At 43.2% G+C, this 20406-nt stretch overlaps 1 protein-coding gene across 4 annotated transcripts in view; it reads right to left on the bottom strand.

Moving 5' to 3' along the window:
- The window catches only part of SNX31 (sorting nexin 31), a 31607-nt gene extending 11463 nt beyond the window's left edge, over window positions 1–20144 (bottom strand). For 2 of the 4 annotated variants that reach the window (XM_026066751.1, XM_026066752.1), the window contains exons 1-5: window positions 20079–20144; window positions 19934–20008; window positions 13329–13443; window positions 12053–12117; window positions 3344–3454 (exon numbers count right to left, since the gene is read on the bottom strand). In XM_026066751.1, the coding sequence (XP_025922536.1) occupies window positions 3344–3454; window positions 12053–12117; window positions 13329–13443; window positions 19934–20008; window positions 20079–20144 (432 nt within the window). Of the gene's footprint in view, window positions 1–3343; window positions 3455–8852; window positions 11003–11211; window positions 11323–12052; window positions 12118–13328; window positions 13444–19933; window positions 20009–20078 lie in introns of those variants that run through there. The other 2 variants (XM_026066754.1, XM_026066753.1) reach the window with 2 other exon arrangements.
- Window positions 20145–20406: the final 262 nt, after the last annotated feature.

Genomic DNA, 20406 nt, shown 5'->3' with positions numbered 1-20406 from the left:
AATACCTGTTAATGCAACTTAATTGTTTTTAAACCATTCCCTTATGTCCTACTTAACTGTCCATTTAAAAACAAATATAACCATTCCCATATTGCAGCATTTGAGTTTGTGAGGAGTTTCATAAGTTTCTAGGGAACATAAAAATGTAATAAAATAGAAAGTGTTTTCTACTCTGCCATGCATTTAAGTATACTACAATGCAAGGCATCTAACATGTAACCCCCAATCTTACTGAATCTTCAAATCCTGTTGTACAGTAAGCACTTGTGTGCCCTGAGCTAATAACATTGCTTACTAGCATAATACAAATTCTGTAAAAATATATATTTGTGTGCCTTCCAAGCTGATAGAATCTTATTGCATTTCAAGCAAATGTGTGAGGCCTGCCCCTTTACCGAAAGCTCCAGTTTTGCTTGTAGGATTCTACTGTTCTGTGTGAAGGTTTCTGTCAAGAGCCTACTTGAGCTCTGTTGAGTTTTCATTATTGCCAGTGCATAAGAAAGAAAATCTTACCCAGCTTGACATTTTGACATTTTTTTTAAAGCTTCCTGTGGCCCATTTACTTTTTTTTTTTTTTTTTTTTTTTTTGAAAGAGGGTAGAAATAGCATCAACAGAAAATGCAGAAGTGATCTGTAGGACCAGCTGCACAACAGGATAGTGAGGACAGAAAACAGGCAGAGGTGAGCATGGAACAGCTGGATCAGACTGCAGCAACTGTCTTACACTCTGATTTTCAGGACCAGAAACAGAGTAAGTTAAAGCAGCCACAACCTAAAAGAGCACAGTGGCATCAGAGCATTCTCAAATTCTGCAGTGATCATAAACTCCTGAGCTGGCTCAGGAAATCTGTGTGGCAACCATAAGAAAAGCCCTGTCAGTTAATCTGGCAGGCTGCACAACTTGATCGAGGAGTCATGCTTTGGTCACAGAAGATGGCCTCTCCTTTCTCTGAACATGAAATGGAAGTACTGGTTTTCAGTCTCTTTCCATAAGGTGCCAACCCTAAAATACTTCCACCTCAGCGTCATAGTGAAAGCACTGTAAATTCACTCATCTCCACAGACCACACAACTAAGTTCACAGGGAGGTTTTCTTCCCCAGCTGTTTCAGCTGGTTTAAAAAAAGAAATGTTTTTGCCTGGAAAAAGTAGACATTGAGCTAAATATAGGTTGAGAAGAATTGCTCCAAGTTTAAATTAAGAAACATCTGTGAGGTTTTCTTCATATTTGTTAATATGAGGACTGTCACCTGAGAGGGCAGCAGAGCTTAAAAATCACTTGCCTCACTCTCAGTTCAAACACCAGGTATAATGTGAAGAAAGTTTTTAAAGTCCAAACACAAAGACAAAAAAGGAAATTATTAACATCACCATCTTTCTTTCTGCATGCCTCTGTGCTAAGAAATCCCTGCAAATTACTTTCTAATTAGCCACCAAGCTTCAAAATGTTATAGGTACTAAAACGTTAGTAGTATAATACTAAGTGCACCAGACGGCATTTCCCAGGAATGTCAAGCACAGAAATCAGATTCAGTAAGATTTTGACTTATTTTATTTCTTGGATCAAGGCACAGCCTGTCATACATTGGCCTGAACATCAGGATGTTAGAAAATGACAGTCCAAGTCTACCTGCACTGCAAAGGAATAGTGAATGCAGTAGCATACTTGCAATGAGGAAAACTAAGTAACTGAAAGTCCTAACTCATCTTTAAGACTATTAGAGAAGAAATGGTGTCTGCAGTATTTCAAATCTGTAGCCGTTTCTTTGAAGTACATGTAAACTTTAAAAATCTATGAACGCTATAAACAAAGTAACACACAATACCAGTCTGTGGCTTGGAGATGACCTTGACCCACTGCAGAACTAAGACTACAAGAACCAATGCTGGCCTTAGACAATGCACATACCAAGAAAAAATAATAGGTGGAGCCCAAATTATTAATATTTTTTCAAAGTTTATTAGCAAATCCTTCCCTTCAAGGGTCCTGGGCAAGCCCATCTAAAACTTTTCCTTACTTCTTCTGCCCTAGTAGCACTTACTTCCCTCTCCCCAAATCAGAATTCCTACCTCCCTGCCACCCCCAAGCCCTTCTCTCCTTCAGCATATCACACCAGCCCTCAGCTTCCACAAGTCTTCTGTTGTAGGGTCTAAGGCCAGCTCTGCGACTTACCTTCCCCTGGAAGAACCGGTCCCGGCATTGCCTCAGGTGGTGCAAAACCCCATGGCAGACAAAGCCACCTTGACAGAGCAGCAGGTTACCCTGTGTTATCCGAGCCATAGTATCTGTGACAGGTAGTGTGTGGTCTGTGGATGGACTAACACACATAGCTTGATGAAGGAGAGTGAGTACCCATTCAGCTTGCTTGTACCTAGGGCCAGCTGAGAACTAACTCCAATTTAGACTGCAAAGGTACAACACAAATATACTACACAGCTTTCTGTGTGATAAGTGGGAATTTCAGACTCCCAGGAAGACAACGAGTACCAATATGGAAGGTATGTGCTTTCTTGTTATTGCTGTTAAGATTAGGAAAGAGGAGCAACCAAGAAAGAGGCTTTAGCCTTGCTGTGTACGCGCACACACACAGCGCCACTCTGCTCCTCCTTCCCAGAGATGGGGAAAGGATGATCTTAAAGTTTCAAAACACAAGCCAGCCAGTTGCATAAATAACATTTGGTTGCTAGTTGTTTCAAAATTTAACTAGTAATTGTTTACTACATGTACTACAACAGCAGTTACAGACATCCCAGAGCCACAGTGCTCAAACTGGGCTGGTATTACAAAGGAAGTCCCACGATTTCACAGTAAGCATCAGGGCACACAAAACAGGTAAAGGAGAAGCATGCAGAAAAACAAGATATATCAGTCGCACAATGAGTTTTAACAACAGTGCATCAGCTCATTAAGCCAAGACTAGGTCAACATTTTTGGCTACAGCATTCAAGCAATTTCACTAGATTTCACAGTATTCAAGTAGTTACACTGAAACAAAGGGTTTTGTTTATTTTGAGAATGTTTTCCCCAAAAGGAAAAAAAATTTATTTTCTGATTCTATCATAAACGAAGAAAACCTGAACTGGACAGCCAAAAAGCCATAGGATTACACAGTGCATGACATTAGGAAGAGAGAAAATTACAAACAAACATAAAAACAAAGAAACTCATCTGCAAAATCAGCAATCCTCTCAATGCCCCCCCCAAACTCTCAAGAAACAGGGAGGATATTCTTGTGTTTCCTTCAAATAGAGAATTTTGCCCTTTCTTTACTAAAATGATCTCCATTTTTGCCCACTTCTTGCAAATGGAAAATTTCAAGCAAATTCCTGTTTAGAACCATTACCTCTAATATTCTTTCTGCAGTGTCTGATGTCTGGATATCAAGTCTAATATTGCTGCCATCAGCAAAGTAAACATCCAAAGAAGCTCTCTGGGTTTCGATCTTAAACGTATCCTGTTAGGTAGAAAAAGAACACTTTTATTGCTTCCCATATTTCTGGAGCCCTTCTGAAGGTGCTGATGCTCCATTTCCCTATTTATCCCACTAAAATAAACAATTAAAAGCCACTACAGTTAAAGCTTGCAGATGACAAAAATGGTATACAGGACAGCAACTGAAGATACTGCTGACTTAGAGGAGGATCTCTTAGATTTTAAGCTGAGCATGAGCTATCTAGTTTAAGTATATGTAGGAACAACACAGTTACTATGCAGTGACTCCAAGAAGAGGTGGGTGGATAAACAGCTGAATGAATATTCAAAGCCACAGCTTTGCCAAAAAGAAAAAAGCATCCCTGTATGTACAAATAGGGAAGTCTCAAGACAGAACAATGAGGCTGTGTTATCTTAATACTTACAGCAGAACAACTGCTACTGGAATATCATCCAGAGCTAGCACCCAAGCTTCAAGAAAAATACTGCAAAATGAGAGGAGGTTCAGCAAAGAAACCCAACAGCATTTAGGTCATGAGAAAAGAAGCTTCACAATAAGACTTCAGAGAGCTTTATTATATCTAGGCATAATAAAGGGGTGCTTTGCAATCTAGAAAACAAAAGTACAGAAGCCAGATCCATTGGCTGCAAGCTCATGAGAGACAGAGTCAGACTAGAAGTAAGACGCACATGCCTAACAGCGAAGCAGCACACAGAAATGGGGTATTCTCCACTGGTTTTATATCAAAACTGAATGTTTCCCTAAAAGATTTTCCTTAGCTCAAACTCAAAGCCCCACATCTTGCTATGCATGAGAAGCCAATATTCTTGTTGCTAGAGGAGGGATACTAGTTTTTGAATTCCCGTAGGGATGCAGCTGGATGAGATGGCAGAAACCTCTTCCTGCTGACTGCCCCATATCAGAAGATGGCAATGGTCCTTCTAGCATTTTTATTAAGTAAGGAGAGGTAATCCCCTTGAGAATCAAAGTGGAGGGAAACACTGTAACCTCACATGCTGTGTGCAACATTAAATCTTAATTTCTTGTATCCATCTTTGCTGGCCTGATGGAGAATATAGAAAACTCCCTGGGAGCCCTTAGGTTTCAAGTATTCTTGGTATCTTGCTGCAGGGTCTTTGGATGCCTGGGTAGCTGGGGGCCTCTGCCTCCTCTCCTCACTGCTGCAATGCCAGCATGAGTGGGGGGGGGGGGGGCCAGGAGGGGCTAGCATTTATGCTGCATGCTCCATTAGCTCCTTTGGGTGCCCTGGAGAACAGGCCAGGATGTACAACTCCAGTTAACTAACTCAGTTCATAGATTCACCACACTTTTGGGTCAGAAAAAACCTTATTATCCAGGTAACCTGGCTTAGTTAAGAGTGATTTCAAGGGCAAATCAGATGCAAATAAAATATATTTTCTTCTATAATACCTAAACATTAAGAACACATTGACAAGAGCTTGCAAAAAGACATATGAGAAAAAAAGCTCTTGAGGTTAAAAAACTGCTTACACTGCAGCCTTTCTTATTTAAAGAGACTTTTTGCAGATTTTCCTGACACCCAGTATTTTCACCTAACTGCATGCCTACGCATCTGGCTGTATGGATTAGAGAGAACCTCTTCTCAGGGGATTACATTAGCAAATGTCCTGTCTGAAGTCCTTCTGAGGATCCACACAGATTTAATCTTTATCCCAGAGCTAATTTCCTTCTTATCCAGGAGATAGTTCTGGTCATTACTCTTAATTAAAAAATAAGCATTGCTTTGTTTCTGTGGAGATACAAACATCTCTTATATCAGGGGTCATCTCCTGTGCTTAACTGACTAATCATCTCCTTTCCTCAAATGGGAAGGAGCAGACACTTCCTCAGATGCCTTTGGTGTACATATTTCAGGTGTGAAACATCATTTTGCATGTGATAAAAATGTATGTGAAACAAGCTTGTGATGTGAACATCAGAATGAGAGACATGCAGCTTATTACTAACTCTGTTAAGAGCACACAGGTCAATACAACAACGCTGGCATGACGGAGTGCCAACCTCTTTCCTTCAGGGGCATGTAGCAGAGGAGCAATTTATGCTGTTTGGGGCCAGGCAGAGCAGGGACCTGCTGAGTGACGCAGCTGCTCTCAACAACTGTCTGAGGCTATTCTCACCCTGCTTCTGAGCGCTCCCCGGCAAAGGACACAGAGGACTTTAAGCATCTACTTCTGTGATATCCTCGCCGCTGCTCCCGCAACTCTCTTGGACTCGGTAGAGGCCACTTCATCCCCTGTGGTGCCCAGAGTCACAGGCACAAGGGTGGCTAATGTCACTTCATGTCACCTTAACCTTCTGTCCCTTGGAGAGAGGCAGTCACTCCTCACTGCACCCTGCCCCTTTTGCCACAACACTGCTCCACAGTCCATGAGAAAAAGCATGAGCCAAACTTTCAGCTACTTCCAAGCTGGTTTTGGGTTCTGCCAGGACACCACATAATGCATTAGTAGGCTGATTAATTTGAGGATCTACAAGAAAGGACATATCAGAGAAAAGAAAACTCAATCCCAGCTAGAATGACTGTATTAAGCACCACACTGTTTACTACTTTGGCTAGTGGTTTCCATGGTCTCCATTTAAAAACTGCTTTAATTTCACTTATTTGCCTCTACTGAACTACATGCAAAGCTTCATTTCATGGTCTTGAGGACAAATTCCCTACTTTCTTATCTCTAACTTCTGATAATAAATATCTTCTTAATATGGCTATGGCACAGCAAACCAAAAATAAAAAATTATCTTACACTGTCAGGTTAAGGGATTTTTTTCCCCCCCTTCCTTCGTTATACTTTTACCACAGAAGGTTAAAAAACTCCATACCAGGAACACCATTATTCAGTGTTATAAATATTTGTGTTTAGACCTTTATCAGCTAAGTACTTTGGGACATTAAAAAATTGCTTGTATACAAAAGGAGGAAATAGAGCAGTCCGTAAGGCAGGAGAAGATGGCGCTAAGTGAAGACAGACAACTAAATACACGTTCCTAAAACAATGCAAGACAATGCAGAGTAAGTTTAGTCCAAATGTAAGGGGAAGAGTGTTTATTGTTAGTGACAATCCCTTTTGTGAATACATATGGCAATTACAGCCATTTCCAAAATGGACACAATATTTTTGAAAGAAGTTTGCAGCATTGAATTGGAAAGTATCAGTATCTTTTCCCAAGCTGCTATTTTAGTTTTGAAAGAAGCAGCACAGTCATTGCCTCATCTACTCAAAGCCCAGGCAGCAACATTTTTAAAAATACTATGTTTTGGCAACTATACATGTCCAGTAGTACTCTTTACATTTCCTACATTTTTGATCCTGAAACCCAGGGAATGTGTCACATAATTAGAATTATATACTTCCTTGCATTCCTTCAGATTACTTATTTAAATCTTCCCTTAACACTGTCACTATTACCTGTAAAATCTCTTGAAACCTCTAGAACTGCTGCCCCCTTCCCACTTGCCTGCCCCAGTAGCAGGAAGCATGGCTCAGTTATTAATATAAGAATACAGAAAAATAAGTTGTTAAGCAGAGCTGGTCAGTATTTTTCTCACTTTTTGGTTTTGATGGAAAGAACACTTTTTGCAAAAAAGTAATTACCCCGGGGGGGGGGGGGGCAGGGGGGCAGGAAAGGGAAACATAACACAGAGACTTTTTTTCTCTCCAGTTTTCCATTAGGAAACTGAAAATGAAATGATTTAGTTTTAGAAGAAGTCAACACTAATCCAACCTTCCACAACATCTCAAGGGATGTGTTACTCATCTAGGAAGCATGGTCCATAAAAGGAGAAAGGGCAAGAACGAAGGCTCTTAGTTACAACTTCTTGGAAAAGAACAGCAGGTCAGGGGACTGAAGTGCATCTTAGCATTGAAACAAAAATAGAACAGACACCTTTGAATTAAAATTCTTCAGACTTTCTATGCCAGAAACCTTCCCCCAGCACAAAAGAAAAGCTTGAAAGTACAGAAGCTTCCCACATGAAATTCAGATTTCTGGCCAGCTGTACTTTTGAAATAGAAGTTCATAAATAAGAATCCCAAGGTGGTTTGCTAGGTAAGAAGTAACATTTTTAGAGCCATGCTGAAGTCAGAGACTCTCAGCCCAACAGCCATCTGTGTACATACACATCAAACATTTGTGAGTTACTGCTAGCAAGTATAGAGGAATGTTACATGTGTGAATTCCTCTGCTGTGTACACAAATGGGGAGATTGAAAAGTAAGTTGTGCAAGTGCACAGGGAAGCCCAGGCTGCACGGTCAGAGCTCCAGGCTCCGTTCTGAGACAGTGTAGCCAGTGGTCAGAACAGCTTTGATTCCCAGTAACATCTGCAGATTTCTGGGCTACGCTTTACCTATACTCTCAATAACATACACACCACAGCTCTTTCCATGGTGTTCACTCCTGAGCCTCATATTTGCTCCTGGAAAGGAAAACAGCCTTACATGGCAGCCCTTTGATAAAGGCCACAGAGGAATCCTGTTTCGTGTCACCAGGCACCACGTGGCTCCATTTGCTCAAGTACTCAGAAACTTTCTATCTGTTCTTTCGGTGACACCTGAATCCTTCTGCTCATAACAAAGACTGCTGTTTATCAGCAACAGACCGGAAGGGCCAGCCTCCAGATCACTCCAGATTCTGCTGTCACAGAGTAAGATCTCTCATAGCTTTATTCATAAATGTATCACAACTGACTGCCCTCACAGCTGTATCCCAAATACACCACATTACTCTATGGATGCCCAATATCTGTACACAGAGACTGGCTGTGAATTTAAGTTACATTCAAAGGTATTGATGAACTTCATCAAAATGACACTGACAGGGATATATGCACCAGCTCACACACTTTCTCCTGATGGAAAAGGGCAGGAGACAAAACAACTTCAACAGTCTCATCCTGCCAATGACCTCTTACAAAAACTAAGCCATTTGTCATATGGGCTTGGAATAGCATGTATGTACTGCATCCATCTCTCCAGTGTGGTGACTGGCCACACACAATTTGGAGGGGCAGGGGGTATGGGTCAGGTTGTTAAACTCTGCTGCATAGTAGTGTTGGTAAATATTTCAATGATGCTTGTTTTGAGTAAGACATCCATTGTGCCAAACTGCTTCCCTATGTGTCAGGGGCCTGCTGCTCCCTGACAACTCCTCCTATGAAATGAGGTTGCTGGGGAAACAGCCAGGGCAGGCCTGCTGTAAGGAGCCAACAGCAACAACCTCTGCAACAGGTAAACGGGGTGCTGAGCAAAAACATGGGCCTAGAAAGCAGGGCTAGCCTCCGTGGGCTTGTCTCCACTTGAAAAGCTTGCCCTGTCAGATACAATTACGGGGGATACAGCAGGTTGGTGCAATGCTGAGCGCAGATAAAGGCTGAGTTACCTTCAACATGGCATCAGGCAGGTGCAGTAAGGCCATAGTCCCCACACAGTGCTCCCCCACCAGGGTCCTGGTCTCAGCACACCCTTTGCAACTCCATTTGAAAGCAAAACATAGGACAGTAACCAAGGCGGCCTTAAATTCAGGTCGATTTTTTTCTTTGTACCTACTATTTTAGTCAATGATATATACACAAGTCTCCAGCTAGAAGCTGAAATTCTGCTGTTTTTAGGACACGCAGAGGAAAAGCAGCATCTGCAGGCATTAGCAGACTATCCAAGAGGACAGCTCTACTTCTTCTCATCAAGAAAGAAAGAAAGAAAGAAGTGAAGGTGAAAAAAAATTAGCAGTAGAATTTAAACAAAAACTAGTCTAACAGTCTAATTCGCCTATGGATTTCTCATCATCTTATTCTATTAAAACTGAAACACTATTATAAAAGCTGCCCAGGTTTGACTTGCAGGCAGATCTGTCCCTGCACTCCTCCCACATCAGCTGGCAGGCTGCCTGTACAAGCACCCACTAACATGGCCCAGGTAGCCAAGACTGACTGGTTGAAGCTAGTCCACTTCATTGACAAAAAGGGAGCACACTATTTCATCATTTTAGTGATGGCTTGCTCTTGAATCATTTATTAATCATCCCTTTTGTGGTGTAACATGGACAGAGTAAGTTTAAGGGGAATGCCTGGTTTTAACACTAYGTAGCAGTAATACCCTGCCCTAATTATGTTTCACTCCTGAACATTGCATGAAACACTTAAGTGATGCCATTCCATACGTTCAACAATGGAGAAGGAAGGGACTATACAGGGGTGCTTTAAATATGAACCTACATCACATCTTTCAAAACTGTTACAGAAGTTTTGTCACTCTGCCATAAAACATTTCACAAGTCACTTAGTATACTATTAAGAACTGGAACGTGCACAACAAAGCCAGCTTGTTAAGTGAGATTCCTTAACAGCCAAAATGAATATTTATTCAGCTGTCAGTTACACCAATTAAAGGCACTTGCGCACAGCTAATGACAGTGGATGTAATCCTGTCTTCTGCAAGATTATTTGATCTCAGGAGTTTGTTCTTTACCATAATGAAAGACCACATACAGCACTACTGCTATTTGTATTATGAAGCAATAATTTACGTAAGCACAACCATTATAAGTTAAATTATAAACAAAAAAAGCTGGAGAACTGCTGTCTTTGCCAAGCAGGAACTTAAACATTGTATAAGAAAATCCATTTTACTGTGGAACAGAAATTTGGTTTTATGTCTTGAGAATGTACTAATCTTCCACTAACACTTACTGTATAATTCAGTGCCTATCTTGAACTCTCCAAAATAACTGGCTGCTTTTGGCAGCATAGTCATCACATGCTTTAAAAAGCATACACATATATACATAACTGTAAATCAAGTACATACTGTCCATGTACTTATCAAGAGTCACCTTTAGAAACAATCCCTCCTTCAAAAGTGCCTGTAGTAAAGAATGAAACCTGAATATAAGACATTGTTTCTGATGGTATGTTGAAAAAAATCCACAACACTTTCATGCTAAAAGACATTTTCAAACACTGCAAGTGTGTATTGTGAAGACTTATTTCCTGCCAGAACTTTGACAGAAAGAAAACAGATGGCAGTGTTTGAAGGAAAACTACAGGCATTCCTGATTCATTTAACTTTCTTTAGAGACTTGTTGCCAGTCTAATCAAGACTGATTAAGACTCAGTGGTAATTGCTGTGAGCAATCTTAAGGGCCACAAAAGGCATTGGATCCCAACTGAAGAGACAGTGCTTCTCACTAAAGAAATCCCTAGTCAGAAAGGACTTCTTTGTTCACTGACTTGAGTGCTTTACTAAGGTCAGAATTAAAGAGACTATATGCAAATTGTAACTTTTTATTTACAGTGTGTGTGTGTGTGTGTCTGGAAAACCTTTCTAGAATTTGTTAGGAATTTTTCTTCACACCATTTTCTACAGCCTTCCAGAACTCTCCTTATACACCTTAATTGCACATAGGCAGTGAAGAAGAATCAAGACAAAAAACTGTGACGTGGTCCCTCAGAACTTCTCTGCTCTCTGGAACAGCTCCCTGCAAGTGAGGATACAGCAGCACTAGCAGCATGCCAGATGCTTCCCAGAAAACTAAAGCAGTGTCCCCTTCCTGAAAAGGCTGCTGGAGTCACATCCCACCCACCCGCTCCAGAACAGTATCATCCCCAAAAGACCCATAACAGCAGCAGAGGGAGATAAGCACATTTCAGAGCAGTCAGACACAAGCAAGAGCTATCCATGCTGCAGACCAAAAGGAAGTCTAGCAGCTGCATTAGCCCAGGAGTGAGCTGAAGCTAAATAACCTGGCTCTCAGTAGCGCTCACTACTTTCAGCTCCATGCTGTGCTAACAGACTCAGCGGGTGTCTGGTTGAAGCCAGTCTGCATCCAGGTAGCATGGGCAGAGCTTACATCCATCTGCAAAACCAGGTCAACACGCCTGTAAGTCCTTTGGGAGCCATGCTTTGTTTTCTGGTTTTCTGTTTGCTACAATGTTAGGATTACAGTAAGTGCAGAGAGATAAATGCTTGTAAAATTTGGTGATTATTCTCCTCCCCTCTCCTCCCCTCTCCTCCTAGTCTGATATTCCAGTTCCCCACCCCTGCCAAAGAAAACTCACACAAGTCATGGAGCACATTAAAATGGATTTTGAAAGTCATCCAGGTTGCAACAACCCAAATCCATGCCAGCTTGTGCCCATCACTACAGTTACAAGATAAGAGAAGCTGACATTTTCACTGCAGTCATCAATACACTTATCAGTCCAAAGTACTGACACAACCAAAAAGCATTTACAGTTGCAAAATCCAAGAATGTGTGTAATCCTTCTATTGAGCTCTCACAAAGACTCTTCTGGGAACTGTTTAGAGGTAAGAGATTCATCAGATATGCCACAGGATATAAAAACAAAGCAAACAGTTCTTTCCATGTGAGAAACAAGTTAGCACATGGACAAAACAATAGTAATACTATTATTACCACCTAGGTTTCATAGAGAGTCATCAGAATTCACTACTTTACAAGTAAGATCGGTACTATAAGAACACAAGGAAGGAAGATAGCAAAGAAAGCCTTGAACTCAGGAGGTGAGATAAAAATTCAGCTTTCATACAACAAATTATTTGGCTGAAACATTCAAAACTTACCTGCTGTAGCTTTCGGAAAAAACCTATGAAGACATCACTGTTGGTAATATTTGAATCTAAAGTAACTGAAAAACAAGAAGAAAAGGGAGATAGAGGAAATTAAACTTAGCTAAAAGGTAAAAACATGGCCAGTGTCTATATTAAAAAAAAAAGTACAATATGACTGTTGGTTAAACAGTCAGCACTACTCTACTCATCCTTTAGTTTCTGCACAGTTATCTTTACTAGACTGTCATTTAATCACTGTGAAGCTATGAACAGTGCAAGATACACAGTGTTGCTGTTCTCAGTGCAAGATTCTCAGTGTTGCAAAGGAAGGCCACAGTCAGACTCTCAAGTAAACGGCCACAGGGCTCCATGATCATTCATGGCCAGTGACTCCAAAAAGGAATTACTGAATACCCATTAAAAAAAAAAAAAAGTATAAGCATACATACATCTGCTAAATAGGAGTTTAAAAACCAACCTCGGGTTTCTATTTTGTAAGTCTTGGCACAAAGTATCTGATGCCAGAGACTACAAAACCTCCAGAAGCTCTTCCCCACCACCACCCTTTTTTGGTTAGTAAAAAAAAAAAAACAAAAACAAAAAACCCACCCAAACAAAAACAAAAAACAAAAACAAAAAGAAACCAAAACCAGCTTATATGAATCTTGAGACATGTTCTAGGGACCCTGCAGGTCTGTTTTATAACACACCACACTGTAAGAAAATTAAATCTCTGGAGCAGACTCTTATCTTGTTATAGTTCTCACAAGTCTGCCTGGAAGCCCTTGAAGGGAAGAGGTTTCCTCAGAGCCCAGCTCCACATTATGCTTCTAACAGTCCAAGCACCGGCTTCTCTTTTGCTTCCCACCTTCCCCCCTGCAGCCACGAGTTTTCACGCCTGACAATTGCCAGAACTGACACAGGGAAACAGCAGGGCCAGGTAGCTCTGTTCACTGACCCAGAGCAGAGAGCAACCAGATTATGGGCTGCCACCAGAAGGACAAGTTGGCTTGAGTTTAATATGAAGCTGCACCCTCACGGTTTGTGAAAGCTGCAGAAGGGCAGGCAGCTCAGGAATAAGAGGAGAAAGATGATACGCTGCCATTCTAGAGCCAGTTAAATCAATGGACAGGACAGGGCTGCAACACTTAGCCCCAGCCCTCTGGGTACCCCCCTGCTCAAACCTAGTGTAAAAGGTAAAGCACCCTAAAGTCACAATTGTGGGCACATCCTCAAAGGTTTGCTGCGTGTGAAAGCTGATGAGGTTGTTAAAACAGAGTCTGCTTACCGTTCTGAAGGTACTGCTCCAGCTGAGACCGTCTCTCATCAGCCATCGACTTGGTCATTGCCAGGTAAAACTTTGGAGGGAAAGCAGGCACAGTGCTCCCGAAGAGCTGCCTCAGCTGCAAAACAGCCAAAGGAAAGCTCACATCAGTTAAGTGGTTTCCAGATAGCTTTTGGTGCTCTCTCTCATTTTGAAGGTGAGATGTGTGGAGGGCACAGAGATACTCCTGTGGCACCTCCCTGCCGGCCCCAGGGCCCCCAGAGAAGGCAAAGCAACTGCCTTTGCCCAGGGGGCCACCAGAAGACAAGCCCATGTGAGCAGCCTCTCTCTTTTGCTTGGTTTCACAATCTTACCACTGAGATGTTTCTTCTGAGCTTTTGCTCCTCGTCAGAAAAACAGCATTTTATTAACCTTATTAGCTAGGTCTAAGACACATCATAGACAAACTCTATGTGGTTACAGATGTCTTCTCTTCCCAATCAGTCCATACAGGAGCTTCTTTGATCTATACCCACAGAGATAAAAACCCCTTTTTGAGAGCCAGCAACTTCTGCCCTTGATTTGTGCTACCTCAGAGGCTTTATTATTTTGTTAGTGAGAGGTAATATCTTAATAATATTAGGTGATCTGATAAAAGAAAAATAACCAGAGAATCTTTCAGGCACACAAACTATTTGAAAGCTTGACTTTTTTTTCTCCGACTGCATCAGCTGGTTAATAAGAGTATAGCCTCTCTGTACAAACCTTACCTCATTTATAAAGAGACCTGGAAGGGTGACAAAAACCACAATTACATTATCTTACTATAACACAAGACAGGTCTAATAGAGTTTTTACAGTAGTGTAAAAAGCCTCTGTTACTGCATTTTCCAACCTGTGGTTTAATGGGGCCAGCAAGTTTTGCACGAAGCATGCTTCCATTTAGCTATTGTACTTGGAAGCCAGACCACGCTAAACTCTGCTGGACTTCATTTTGACACAATACAGTAGGCTAGTAGACTATTTCAGATTTTTAATACTTTGTTCAGGAAAATCACCTCAAGACAATAATGAGTTATGTTTACCTTCCCAATATACACATTACTAAACATAACAAAACACAGTAAGTTTAACTGGAAACCTTTCTTTGCCTAAATTTAAACAATCTGGCATGTGAGTAGCAAAATGAGATTCCTACAGTATGCCGAGACATTGCTACTAATTAAACTTACAGCACCAGTATTCAACTCAGCAATTAGTGCCACTAAATCCTGTAAAAAATGACATTTTTCCTCCAGCCCCAGCCTCTTAAGTTTTCCACATGATTCCAGCAGCTGAAGCTTGAAGAAAAAAAATAGAATAAAAAGTTTACTATTGCAAGAATTAGCGATACCTTTTCCTGCCTGTCAGAAAGAAACGGGAACAAGGCACCCTCTCACAGCTCCACTTTCTCTACATTGGCAACACACTGCTATTTCCGAGTTGTTGATTATTAGATATGCATGAACTGCTCCGAGATACGCTGCACAAAGAGCTAGATAACACTACATGCTTTGGTTTTATGTAAAGCTAACAGTAATAGCTAGTATAGAGTGCTTTTCATCCTTGAAATCTTTCATGTATGTGATGTTGCCCCAGGGACTGAAAAACATTATCTCAGCTCTCCAGGCAGGCAAATTAGGGAGAGAAAGCAAAAAATTTGCCAGAAGTTGGAAAGCCAGAGCCACAGTCACAACAAGGAAGTCCTCTCCTCCCTCTGCGTTCAGGCCRTACCTAACCTGCACAAAGCAGCACCATCTGTTATCACTGGTTTGCACCAGCTGAGAATCTGGCCTACTTAAAAAATAATAATAATAATAATAAATTCATCTCAGCACCAAGGGCCTGGAAAATTTTTTTTGAAATGCAGCTGTTTCTTATCAGGATTCAGGGTACAGAGAAAATAAGTTTCTCCCAACCTATCACACATTTTCACATCTGAACAAATTACAGAAAAATGCCCATAAAATTAACTGTTTTTAAAGTGTGCATTTGCATACAGCGTTGCGAGCCTGTCAGACTAGCAGCCATTGGCATGAAATTTCAGACTAGCTGAATGGACACAGCCAAGTATTCAAAACTTGACAAACCCAACCGACCAGGTTACATTTTAAATGCAAACCAAGCACGCCGTGCCTGGCAGCACCAGGCGCTGACTGCTTGTATGTGCTGCCCTGCCACAACCACAAGAGACAGGCCCCCTACCCCAAATCTGCCTCACACCAGTTCTCTCGGGCTTCAGGCTTGCCCTGGGGGTGATGCTGATCCTTTGCCCCCCCCCTCCCCGCACACCTGACCAAGTGGCCTCTTGGCAGACCCCGGGGGCAGCTCCCCTCAGAGCAATGCACCGGGGGCTGAGCCAGGCCCACCCAACGGGCCCACCACGGCAGCCGGGAGCCCAGGCGCAGGCTCCAGCCTGGTGGAAGATCTGTCTCCCTCCAACACTTCCTCCTAAAAGAGCTAGAGGCCCAGATAAAGCAGCTTCCCTAAATATGACAGCTTTAAACTCTAAACTTTGACTCTTTGAACTCTAATAATCCCTCCAAATAGGGGAGTAAAGACACATACTGTAGTTGGTACTTTTTCATCTTTCTGTAATAAACATTCTTCTCCTTGACAGGCAACTTCACCAGTTTTAAAGTGTAGTCAACCAGAATTAATCATCTCCTACCTAGGCTAATATCACAGGTTTGTTTTCTGGTGTCAGGTCCTGCCTGTGCTGTATAGACAAGCTTTTTCACCCAGGGCCATGTTCCATCACAGGTGTAGATACCTAGGTTAGATGGAGCACCAGAGTCAAAACTACTAAGCTGGGAAAAAACAAAGCAACACTATAAAGCTGTTATGTATGGATTATAAACAGAACAGACAGGGCTCTGGGCATTGCCTTTCCAGTTAGTTGAATATTAAAGGAAAAAAAAAAAAAAAAAGGAGGAGGCACCATTCTAAGATTAAAAATACTTAAACAAGTGTCATGTGAAATTGAAAAAAAATGTATGTAGATAATGCCCAAACAATCAAAAGTATGAGACTATCCTGGTACATGTCTGGCTAAATGAAATTAAAAAAGTATTTTCTACACTTAAATCCTTTTTATTAATTGCATTGCATGTATGTGATTAACAGATTTTTAGATTTATTTCCCCAACAGCTGTTCATACCAGTCACAGATTCCCCTTAACTGACTCAGAGGCTGGCATCATGAGCAGAATCCACTGGTGTTACATTTCACTATTAGCCATACAGAAGACTCTCCCTATTTACTCCCTGCCTTAAAATAAACCAGTGAACACTTCAACACTTGCAAGAAATAATCTTTTCTTCCCAGTCCTACAACAGGATATAGGTTTATTATTATAATAATTTGTTTAGAGTGATGCATGGCACAATGATGGGATGAGCAGCTAAACAGTTGCCAAACTGAAAAGCCAAATGCAAAAAAATCACAACTTCACAAAGCTGGAAAACAAGGAGAGCCTGTATCTTTAACAAGTGTTAAATCCTGAAGAAATCCAGTAATTTTTTGAGTGCACAAACCACTATGCAAGTAACCTATAGCCTCACCTTTCTTTTTCAAAGAAGGAAGTCCCAGTGACTCGTATATTCTAGCAGAAGAGCTTTACTACTCAGTAAGCAGAATAGAGACACACAGCTCTATTGGGGTGCTACTGTCAGCACACAGTCCAAAGCGGGGCTGGAGCCAGATGAGAACACAGACACAGCACAGAGTACTGCCTAGGTGCTGCTGGATAACTCTTGGGCCACAGTTTAGATTCTTAAAATGCATATCCACCAGCCATCAATGCTCCTGCTGAAGCTGTCCACGGTTATTTGCAGGGAACGGCTACAAAAGTCTTAGTTCAGCAAGTGCAATAAGGAACACTGCCTAACAGATATGGTGTCCATCTGAGCAAAGGGGGACTGGTCCTCCAGTTGTCCTTGCTGCTGCTAAAGTTTAATACCTAAGTGTTCAGGCAGAGGAGGGAACAAAACCTGGAATTCACAAAATGTGGCTCCAATTCCTAAAGCAAGGGCTAAAATGGGGGGAAGGCAGAGGCACCTCTGCACCCCTTACAGCTGACACAAATTCCCAGCTCTCATAGCAAGTTGGAGGGAGTGAATCCCCAGACCAAGACGGGCACCTTCTGGCAATCCACAGCCAAGTGCCCATCTGCTTGAGAGGGGAAGAGCTGAAGATATACTGCTCTCCTCAGCATTTCTGACTGGCTAGCTACCTTCTAAGCAAGGCCTCTTTTAGGATATAGTTCTTGGTTGCTCAAACCTCCCTACACCCTGTTTACAAGGTCTTAGGTACCTAGCTTAAGGCTGTGAACCTGATTTGGAGATAAAGCACGTAAGGGTTAGGAAACACACTGCTCAGCATTAGTACACCTGTGTCTTTCCACTCACCTAGCGTTCCTCTCCTCCCTGACAGTATATCTGAAGTCTCATAGGGTCCACTATACTATGATACCTACTACCAATTTCTGAACAGTTGCTCCCTTCATAGGGCCCTTGTTGAGAGCAGCTGCCCTGGAGACAGTGAGAAACAGACTTTGGGAACATTAAACATTGGAAGCACACGCAGCACAAAGACTGGGGGAGCAGGAAAATGAACAGCAAGAAAAAAGGGATGGGTAAGGCACAGCACCATATGCAAAAACTGTATATTCTGATTCTGTATTTCAATTTAAGAGAGGAACTTCTAGAGGTGGGATAGCAGTACTTTAGAAATTGTCACACTGGAGCAGATCAGGGGCACATCTAGTCCAGCATCAGATCCAAGAGGCCAGAGACATCTTTCAGAGAAGCGTTCAAGAAATACTGTCAAGAATAACCATGCAAAAATCTGTCCACAAGGGAAGCTTATTTCTAATGTATGTCCTGCATCCATCACAGTATCATTCTGTGTGTGATCTGGTCAGGAAGGTGAAGTTATTGTATACTGGAGTTTAAGACTTCCTGTATTTTTGTGTGTATTTTTCTAGCTTAACAGAGGATTTCAAGTAAAACAAGAAGAGCAGGACATGATAACTATAGATAAGCAACTTCATATAAATATCAGGAAGACACTTAAGAGACTGGCGGTGTACTTCTAAGCCTCAAGACCAAGCAAAGCAGCTGCCAACAGTGGGAATGAAGGAATTAAAAACAAAAGTCAGCTAATGAGTTGCAAAGTCCATCAAGAGGCAAATTGCCAGTTGCAGGGGATGCAAAGAAAGATTTTGCTGAGGAATCTTAAAGAAGTTAGAATCTCCTGAACAAGAAATAGTAAGCCTTAAGCAAAAGGCAAGCAAATATGTAAGCTGGCTTATTAGTTTAGATGCCTTATCCAAAATTCCATATTAACCAAAGCAAAATATTACTGTCAGAGTTCCCACAGGGAAAAGAATTGCAGAGCCGGGGGGCAACAGTACACCTCAGCAAGCACTGCTTCCAGGAGCAGCCCTGCTGTTGACTACTTCCCATCTCCACTGCCTCTTCGGCTGGGCCACTACAACAGCAGAGGTGGGTGCAAGGGACTGATCCCCATTAGGAGCTACCTGGCTGAAAAATAGGTCTTGAATGATCCCAGCACTGCAACTGAGAGCACAGCACGAAGGCAGGCACAAGAAAAAAATGTCTGAACAGCACCCTAGATTAGGATTGTCACGGCAGATTAAGGCTGCTCAGCAGGCATAACAGCTTGGAGCCAGACTGATGGGAGAACTGGGAGAGGTTTCACTGGAGCCAAGGACTGGCAAAGGCCACAGAAGTTGTGCAGAAACTGATGGCCAGTAAGCTCACTTCCACAAAGGAGCTCGATGTCCTGTGCTCTTATCTTCCTAATAAAACCAGAGGAGGAATGGAGCGCAGAAGGAGAGGCAACTCTGGCAAGAAACAAGAGAGATGCAGAGAGACAGATTCWGCTAGCTGGGACCATGTCTTAGTCCCTGGTGCCCACTGTTCACATTGGATTACTCCAAGCCTGTTCTCCAGCTGCTTTGTAGCTGTATAGTATGTGCCTGCATGGAAAGGGTCACTCCAGAGGTATGTGTTTATGCAATTCAGCATACACAAAGAGGAAGGGATTCAGCACTAGACTAACCCCAGGTTTTCCTAAGCTGAGTCCAAGAAAATCCGCAGCTAGTTGTGCAATTCACCTGAACCGACCACTGTGCACCTTCTATAACCCCAGTGTATGGGATTAAAGATCTCAGTAAAACAGACACCAATGAAGACAGGCACTAGGTGCTCACCTAGGGCTCTTGCTGTTTGACCAGCATTTCCAACTCAGCCTGCGTGCCGTACCTTTCTGTAACATCCCTTTGCTTCTTGTATTTGTGCTGGCCTGGAGAATGCTCAGCAAGCAACCCACTGCCTGGGGAACACCAGGCCTCGCTCGTCTCTGTGTTTAAAACACACCTCAGCACAGAAGCGCCGTTATTACTAATAGCTACAGCAGCACGAGCTGTTCCTCAGCACTCCCGCCTAGGCCTCTGCGCGGCCCCCACCGCCCCGGCGCCTCGCGCCCTCGGTCACCGACGGCTTCCCGCCCAGCGCCAGGCAGCGCCGTGCCCGGAGCCCGGCGGCGCGGGCCGCGGCCTCACCTGCGCGTCCCAGCGGCGCAGCTGGCTGTAGCGCGCCTTGCCGAGCAGGAAGCCCTCCAGGCACACGGAGTACAGCTGCAAGCACACCGCCGTCAGCGCCAGCGCCGAGCCAGCCCCGGCCCCGCCGCCCCCCGCCCGCGCCCACCATGTAGCGACCCCCGCGCCTCTCCCGCAGCTCCTCGGCGGCGGCGATGCTGAAGTGCAGCTTCATGGCGCAGCCGCACCGCACCGGATCGGATCGGATCGGATCGGGCCGGGCCGGCGGGAGGCGGCGCAGGTGGCAGCGCCCAGGTCTCGGCGCCGCCGCCTGCGGGGCGGGGCCCGGCGGCTCTGCTGCCGCCGGCCGGGCCGGGGCGGTGAGGCGGGCCAGGGCGCAGGGACAGGACGAGGCGGAGCGGGGCGCCGCTGGGCTTGTCGGCGGCCGCTTTTATTTGAAACCCTCCAGAAAAGGCTGTGAAGCAAAGCGGGGGGCG

Source organism: Apteryx rowi, unplaced genomic scaffold (assembly GCF_003343035.1).
Source record: "Apteryx rowi isolate R43461 unplaced genomic scaffold, aptRow1 scaffold_247, whole genome shotgun sequence".
NCBI lineage: Eukaryota > Metazoa > Chordata > Aves > Apterygiformes > Apterygidae > Apteryx > Apteryx rowi.
The sequence above is the reverse complement of the archived record's forward strand: the minus strand, read 5'-3'. Positions and strand labels throughout refer to the sequence as shown.